Source organism: Camelina sativa, chromosome 16, assembly GCF_000633955.1.
Source record: "Camelina sativa cultivar DH55 chromosome 16, Cs, whole genome shotgun sequence".
NCBI lineage: Eukaryota > Viridiplantae > Streptophyta > Magnoliopsida > Brassicales > Brassicaceae > Camelina > Camelina sativa.
Window position 1 is genome coordinate 8,548,935 of NC_025700.1, and position 9,071 is coordinate 8,558,005.

General features: G+C 36.5%; 1 protein-coding gene across 1 annotated transcript; it reads right to left on the minus strand.

Annotated features, from left to right (window-relative positions):
* LOC104753485 (putative disease resistance protein At1g58400) lies at window positions 7,745-9,071 on the minus strand. Its single transcript, XM_019237721.1, has one exon. It carries the CDS (start codon window positions 9,069-9,071, stop codon window positions 7,755-7,757), a length of 1,317 nt encoding a protein of 438 aa, XP_019093266.1. The 3' UTR covers window positions 7,745-7,754.

A 9,071-nucleotide genomic window follows, 5' to 3' on the forward strand; every position in this document is an offset into this window, starting at 1 on the left:
GTATAATATTATTACTTGTTTTCATTTTTATTGGACTGGATTTTCTAAATTTTAAGATTTCTGTAAAACACTATAACTTCATATTTTTATATAATGTTTAACTACATAGTTATCCAAATTAAAGTATTATATTCATGTCATCATTTTAATTGGTTATCATATGTTTTTTTGGGCAAATATAGTTATTGTTTTTAGCAAAAAATAAATATTGAGCTAATTTCAAATGATCTTCCATTCTTTCACCATTAGAGCTTTATAAAATTATTAGAAAGGTAACATTATTTATGTTTCTGAAGATATGATTTTAAATGTATATTTTTTTACATCCCATAATATGGTTATATTATTATTTTACAATACATCTCATATTATAATATTTACCAATTTTAGAATTTATAAGAGTAAAATATTATGTATAAAAATAAATAAAATAGCAGTTGACAAAAGTATATATATATATATATATATATATATATATAGCAGTGACAGTTTTATGATTGGGTGGAATGGTCTTTCGTCGAACTTTTGCTCCGACAGTTTGGTTTTTGCCAAAAATGGATATCTTGGATTATGTGTTGTGTAAAGTCGGTTCAATATAAGGTTCTTATTAATGGCCAAGCATATGGCTCTATTATTCCTTGTCGGAGATTGCGACAGAGGGATCCCTTGTCACCCTATCCTTCTATTTTATGCACGGAGGTACTTATTGCACATTTTCGGAAGGCTGAGCAGATGAAGCTGCTTACTGGTATTAGAGTTTCGACTGCTAGTCCGGCCATCTCTCATCTCTTATTTGCGGATGACAGTCTTTTTTTTTTGTCGGGCTACGAAGGAGCAATGTGAGGATGTATTAGGGATCTTTAGGAAGTATGAACGGGCTTCTGGCCAACAAATCAATTTTCAGAAATCTTCGGTCTAGTTTGGACATACGGTAGATAATGATCTTAGGGAGGACTTAAAAGAATCTTGAGGATCACAAATTTGGGTGGTATGGGATCTTACTTAGGTATTCCGGAAAGCCTAGGTGGGGCTAAGATGAAAATTTTTTCGTTCGTTCAAGACAGGTTGCAATCACGGGCAAGTGGGTGGCCGGCTAGACTTTTATCAAAAGGCGGCAAGGAGGTAATGATAAAGTTTGTCGCTACGGCTGTTCCTACTTTTGTGAAGTCATGTTTTCGGATACCTAAGACGGTAACGAGGAAGTTGACTATTCCAATTTCTAATTTTTGGTGGAGCTCGTCTGATCAATCACGAGGGCTACACTGGATGGTGTGGGATAAACTCTGTAGTGGTAAAGATGCATGGGGTTTGGGATTCCGGTGCTTGGATGATTATAACACCACTCTGTTGGCGAAGGAGCTTTGGCGTTTGATCACCGTACCGGATTCACTTTTTGCCCGTGTGTTTAAAGGTCGCTACTATCGGCATTCTGATCCTTTGGATCCAATTAAATCTTACTCGTCATCGTATGGGTGGCGGATTATAGTTTCTGCTCGCTCTCTGGTTAACAAAAGACTTATTAAACGGGTAGGTTCTGGTGCTTCCATTTCTGTATGGAATGACCCATGGATCCCTGCTCAATCCCCGAGACCAGCACTGAGCACAGGGTCGGTTTTTTCGGGTTTTGTCGCAAGCTCGAAGCTTCATCACTTTTTGTCGCAAGTTCTTTCGGGTTTTGTGGCGGTTACAGCAAATCTACGGAAACGTGGAATAAGTTGTGATGCCACTTGTGGCCTTTGTGGTTTTCCGGAGGAGACGATTAATCATACCCTCTTCGAATGTCCGTCAGTTAGGCAGGTTTGGGCTTTGTTGCAGTTCCCGACGGCCCTCGGTGTATTTCCTTCGGAGTCAATATTCACAAATATGGATTTTCTATTTTGGCGATTTACAGATGTTCCAACACAGGAATTCTTTCCCTAGATTTTGTGGTATATTTGGAAAGCGCGCAATGATAAACTTTACAGTAATTTGGATTCAAAGCCCTTTGCAATTTTGCGGTAAGCGGAGGATGAGGCAAAAGCATGGGCCCTGGCTCAGGCAGAGGATATGCTATTAGCATCGGATGTTAACACTGCGGTTGTTCTCTATGGAAGTGGGGGATTAGGGGTTCCTAGGTCTTTGTCAAGTTATACTTGTTTTGTAAATGGTTCTTGGAAAGCTACAGATCGATATGCGGGTAGAGGATGGTTTTGCACGTCGCCCTGGAGTGATGTCCCTACTATGGGAGCTGCCAACCTTTGCTGTAGTCTCTCCCCTCTTCATGCCAAGGTTGAAGCCCTTGTCTGGGCTATGCGTTGCATGATTGGGGCGGATAACCAATTTGTAGTCTTTATCACCGACTGCTCCGACTTAGTGAAAATGGTGTCTTCGCCTTCCGAGTGGCCAGCTTTTACGCCTTATTTGGAGGACATACAGGCGATAAAGAGGATTTTGCTTCTTTTTCCTTAGTCTACGTCCCTCGATCTCAGAATGGTAAAGCGGATAATTTAGCGCGACGAGTTCGCATAGTTCCGTACTTAGTTACCTAAGTAAATAATATTCCTTCGTATTGGCTTGTTTGAACCAATATTGTTCTCTTGTTGTCAAAAAAAAAAAGTGACAATTTTATGTAATTTTATGGAATATTAAGGGTGAACAATAAATTTGGTACGGAGCTCTCTAGCGACGTCACGACGTCAGTTTTTTCTCGATAATGCTTCTGTAACGATCAAAGAAGAAACTCTATTTCGCTCTCTGTAACGACCTCTTCTCATCCACGATGGCGAAAAGGTAATTGTGTGTAAATTCATCAATTTTGCGCTTTTTATAGGATTTGAGGATAATGAACTGTATCTTGCCTTTGAATTGCAATTTTCGTAGAGAATTATGCCAATAGGAATGTGATCACAAGCTTATCTGAGAATGTTCTGCTATTTTTTTTGGAGCAATTTGTGTGTTTCTATGTAGTGATGATACTGATTCTCTCTGCTTGCTTGTGATTTTTTTTTTCGGTATATGAAAGAGCATCTGGTTAGAGGAAGGGAGTGTTTCATGTTATCTACGATTGATGGTTTCTCAATCGCATGGGGAGATACTCCTCACTATTGGGAATGGATTTCAATTCCTGAATCTAGGTTTTTTTTTTTATTATTTGTGCAATAGCTTGTTGGGATAGTGATTATAATAAAAATTTTGCCCTGTGTTATGAAGGTTTGAAAAGGTAGCAGAGCTTCTCTATGTATGGTGGTTCGAGATTCGTGGCAAAACGAATAGTAAAAAGTTGATGCTTGGATTAACATATATAGCTACAAGAACTTGATCATAAGTTTGTCAAGTTACTGATAAGCCTCTAGGTAATATAAATCAGTCACTTTGTTTGCATGTTTTACTGAATTAGTGAATCATGTGGTTGTTATTTTTATTTTTATTTTTTTGAAACTGAATTTCAGGCGCGTCGGACAAGAAGACACTAGACATGTCATGGTACCTGTGAGGTTGAACTGAGAACAAGGTTATTACGCCAGAGGATGACTACAATAAGAGTCTGCATTCTCATGCATGAAATTTTATTAATATTAGATTTGTGTGTCGGAGGAAGATTGAAAAAGATGTTCACCGTGGAGTATGAGTATGGCTGGAAGAATTTTCAGTCAAAGATGAAAAGAGAAGACAGAGGGAAAGAATGGTATGTACAATAAGCATTACTTATCATATAGGAAAGCTATATAACTTTTTATTTTCTGGATGCCGTTAACTGTTTGTTTTATCTTTCTGGTGGAATGAGCTTTATGGTTTATGTCTTAAGCACTTCGGTTCAATGCGCAGACAGAGGTATAAAAGGTTAAGAGGAGAGAAGAGAGAGCAGTGGAGAAAGCTCGACATGCAGAAGAAATGGTAAATTCTGTCTCATGTTATAACAACCAGATCCCTGAATTTTTCACAAAAGCGTTTGGTACAAAGAGATGTACATGACTGAATTTCATATTCACCCTATCATCTCTTTAATTTGGTTCATACTTTATATCTACTGACTTAAAATTCTTTTATTGTATGCAGGCATTATTAGCTAGAGAACGTGCTCGAGCTGAGTTCCATGACTAGGAGAATAAAGATGAAGAGGTATAACTGTGTGTCTTTGTTTTTGCAGTTAGTTCCTCTTTTGGATTTGTTTGGTATATGATGCTTGATGTATCTCCTTGATCTACAGTTCCATTTCGATCAAAGCAAGGTAAGGTCAAAGATCAGATTACGTGAAGGTTGACTGAAGCCAATCGACGTCCTCTGCAAGCACTTGGATGGTTCTGATTATCTAGATATCGAGCTTAGTAAACTCTAACATAGTTTTCAAGGTATTTATTTAGATTATGTTGAATTGTAAAAGCATATCGTGTTAAGTTATATTACCTGGAGACTTATCAGTCACTTACAAACTTATGATCAAGCTCTTCCAAGCAACATTTTAAAGAAGAATAAATCAATCATCACCTTGCCCTGATCAATCCGTATAACTTCATAGAAACAAAAACTTATTTTTGAGGTAGTAAAATTTAAAATATATTCAAAAACCAAAATTTATGAAATCAAAAACTCAAGTATCATATGATGATGTAAATAATAATAACCAAAAAAATAATTAGCATTGTAATTATCAAAAGATTCTAAACAACATATTAAATTATGAATTCGAGAAAAACAGGTTCAGCACAATGTTGGAGTTTTGCATTGCCGCTTTTGAAGCGGGCCTGCAACAATAGTTTTCTTTGTGTAATGACACAAACTTTTAAATTGTTTGGTTTTCTCCACTAAATTTTCTACTATCTGCACTAGTTGTAAAAACAGTTTATTAATTGAAAACAATTTTACATTTATACAATTTTTTTTTTAATAAAAACCAATCATGAAATATATATAACAAAAACTAACCGTACTGCACAGCGCGGGTTCCAACCTAGTATTCTCTAAATTCACAGTTTCTCCTGAGTCGATGCAGTTTGATTGCATTATTTGTTTTAATTAAAGACAAAATATATAGACTCTTTCTACATGTATTCAAACTCATACGGTCTTGCCTCTTTCGGAAGCGTAAAAGTTTTCTTGGCTAAGGTAATAGGATAGGAGTCATTATGGTCATTAATGTCAGATTATATAACACCTCTTGGATCTTAGATCATTACGGCTGGAACTTGTTTCTAAACACACTTCTCGGCTAGCTGTTTTGTCCCCTCTTATTGTGATGGGCTGTTATTGTGATGGCTCAAAGTTCAGAGTAACCAAAGTTTAATATGAGACTTCTCATTGATGAGAAGTATAACAAAGTTGTTATGGCTGAAGCTAATATGGAATTTGTCCATGTGGTTTGTGGTCTCCCAATGGCCCGTATATATCAATATTTGCACCGCAATGTGTAGTTTTTGTTGACATTCACCCATCTACACCTCTTTCTCACTCACAATTACAAACAGAGGTTTGTTTCTCTCATCTCTCTAACTCTCACAGTTAACTCTTTCTTTGTGTTAGAAGAAAAAAGGAGAAACGTTTTTCTTTATGAAACTACATTTTATAAAACTTGGATTAATCTTACATAACACACATACTCTTATACTACTACACTACACTTATACAAAAGCATACTCCTAAACACACTCATGACTCTAGTACACTCAACATAGCTACAGCCCCACTATTACTCTTAAAACTCTGAAAACACTTGCTTGCACACTTAAACAAACACTTGCAACTCTATTTCAAATCTAGCATAACAAAGATAAACGACACACCATTTGTATTCTTTCTTATCGGACCTTATCCAAATCTGCAGCCCATTAATCCTTTTTACCAAAACAGCACAAAGCCCATCTTCCTACGCACGTCTTCTTCTTCTTAGCTTCTGCTTTATTCTTTGCTTATGCCTTCGTCTTTTCTTCATCCTCTCATGACGCTTCCTTTGTTGTAGGTTTGATCAAAGGCTCAACTCCAACAGAGATTCAGATTCAGGAAGAAGATCAAGTCGAAGGCGATGGAGATTGCAGAAGTTCTTCATCATTACTGATGATCTGAAAGTGTTGTTCAACTGTATTGGTAATGTTTTGAGTGAGCTCAATGATCTTGGCTTTGATGGATTTGACAAGCTACAAGAAAGACTTCTTGAAGTAGGTTTTGATGAGGTACGTGGCCTTCCTTTCTATCAATTTTTTACGGCTCAGACTTGGTTTTATTTATTTATTAAACTGATTGTTTTTTATGTAGGTGCTGAGTTTGCTAGGTTGTTTAATCAATTCAGATACTCCCTTGACAGACACGTTTCTGATGAAAAACTGTATGACCAGGAAGCCGCATTTTGGGCTCCATTAGTGCAGGAAAACATAGTTGCAGACTTGCAGGCCCATGTTTAACTTTCAAAGTTTTTGTTCAAAGGTGGACAGAGTTTATGCTGAGTGCAGAGAAGAATTTGATTGAATTCGTCCACCACGTTCGCTCAGTTTACACATAATTCCTTTGATTATATTCTCTTCTTATATTCCAACACAAAAGTCTTTTTGTGATCACAAACACGGAAAGTGAATCGAAGAAAACAGGTTTTTCTGATCACAAAAATATTATATGGATAGAACAAACTAAAACTTCCCAGAAAGAGAACCAAAGATGCTCAGATAGAACAAGATAAAAGAAACAAAAAAAAGAAGAAGCAAAAAGCCATCTAGAGCTGTGACCTGTGATACAATATCAATTAGGAATGATCCAGCAAAATGACTAAATGAGTGTTGAGGTCGACATATCATCATCAGTTACACCAGCAAATATATAACCAATATTGATATGAAAACGTAAATTTGTTCTTTTGTCGTGAAACTCCAATAGAAATCGTAAAGTCTGATCGATTATACAAGAAATCACATCAAGACAAGAATTCATCTACAAAAACCAGAATTTTGAAATAAAAGTTCAATCGAATTCTCTCTGTTGCTTTAATGACAAGCTTGAGAATAGCTCTTTGTGTCCGAATTTAGCAGACATACAATTGTAATTCAGATTCTTATAATTGTAACACACAAAAACAAGAGTTTAGTCCACTTAATTAGCACACAGAAAGGCTTCAAAAGCTAATCACCTTGTCCCCTGGAGTCTCTGCATGTAAGAAAGCAATATGAAAATTCGACAAAGAATCCTAAGAAACCAAGACCATCTACAACTACAGAGAAAGGCACATTATGAGCTAAACAGAACTTGCATACTATAGTTCTTTGGCTTTAGAAATGAGATGACGAGAGGTGAGTAACTCTTCCCAACCAACTTTAGATATAAGAATCACTAAATCTATATGGTCATCTCTTACCTATCTCTGCAATTGTTTCTTCAACCATATCACAATAACATTACCTAATATATTCATTCTTACATGACTTCCCCTGAAAGAACTGGACCTTGTACTGAGGATAGTATATCGGACTTTGTAAAGAGTAACAAGAGAAATGACTATACTAACATAATCTCTCCTAAGAAATGATCATAAGAGTTACCTTTTTTTTATGAGATGACTGGCTCTGTTGTCACATATGTTGTCTAGGAGATTCACAATTAGACCATACGTCGAACACATGTATGTTTCACTTTCCTGAAATTGAAAAAAAACATAGTTTATTTTATCCGCAATCTAGTTCTACAAGTACTCCTTTCTCTGAATGACTGATTTTTTTTGTGTACTTAATGATGATGAAATGAAGATCTTGGGAAAATTTATTTACATGTGTACATATAATCTGTAATTGCTGAGAGCCTCAATATAATTCAAGAAAAGGAATGTGCTTGACTTTGTAATAATCTTCTCCTCCTTCCGACCATCTCTCCTCCCATTTCTGGTTCACAATGAGATATTTCAAGGAATAGAGGAATTGCAGCCCATCAGGAAGCTCCTTTAATTTTGGACAATCCCAAATTACCAGAGAATGAAGAAGGGGCATGGAGCCTTCTTCTACTATCCAATCTTCCCATTCCTCTAATTCACATAATGAAAGCTCATGCAGTTGAGAAAACCCACCGCTCGAGCAAACCATTCTCCTCCCACAGAAATATCCAGAAGATAAAATAACATTTTTCAACTGACCCAATTTCTCTAGAATTGGCATCGGATCCTCTTCCAAATGAGAATCCCATAGTGATAAGGTTGTAAGGTGAGAAGGGAAGTGTTGGTCTTTAGAAAGCCTTGGCATATACATTGACAAACTCAGATTTTTGAGATGAACGAAATCCAATACAGTCCACTCTCCTTTCATCAAATTAGCTTTATCCTCTACAGTTAGATTTTCTCGATTCCGCTGTCCAAATATTGATGCAGATAGAGTTTCCAGATACCTCAGTCCACCTATTGATGCAGATAGAGTTTCCATACTCGTCTCCTCGTATAGTTGGATTTTGAGAGTCCTTAGCCTAACCATACCACGAAGATCCTCCAAGCTGCTACTCTGTGTAGAGAATTTCTTTAAAGATTCCAACTTGACAAGATTACTCAATTCTAATTTTGTCTTCTCATGCATAGTCTGTGGTAATGCAAGGTATCTCAATTCTTGCATCCCTTTCAAGACAGTGGGCACAAATATTTTTCTTCCAAAGCACCAAAAATCTAAATTTAGATAGATAAGCAACTTCAGATTTCCTAATGAAGAAGGTAAATGAGATACCATAGCATAATTTAAGCTTAAATATCTTAGGTGGATGAGCTTTCCAATGCTCGAAAGTAACTTCCTTCCTTTACACTCGGCTCTAAAGAGATCTAATACCCTCAAAAGTTCTAACTTTTTATAGCTTGAACTTGATAGCTTCCAGTTTACTATCCCGTAATTATTTAACTGAACAACAACGAAAGATCGAAGTTTTGGATTGTTTATATCTCTATCAACATCTAATGTCGTAGGATGTTGTGAGAAAATTCTGTGAGATATGACAGGAGATTGAAAGTTTGTTGGTGGATGGCGGCTATTGGTAATGTGTATGAAGTTCTCTTCTTTGGCTTTGAGCAAACATATTTCTCTCATCATGTCATGCAAATGACAAGTTTCAAATCTCGAAGTCGTAGCTTCTCTTTCCGAAATGACCAT

Excerpts from the sequence above, each read along its gene's own strand:
- LOC104753485 (XM_019237721.1), bottom strand. The coding sequence starts at position 9,071 with ATGGTCATTTCGGAAAGAGAAGCTACGACTTCGAGATTTGAAACTTGT.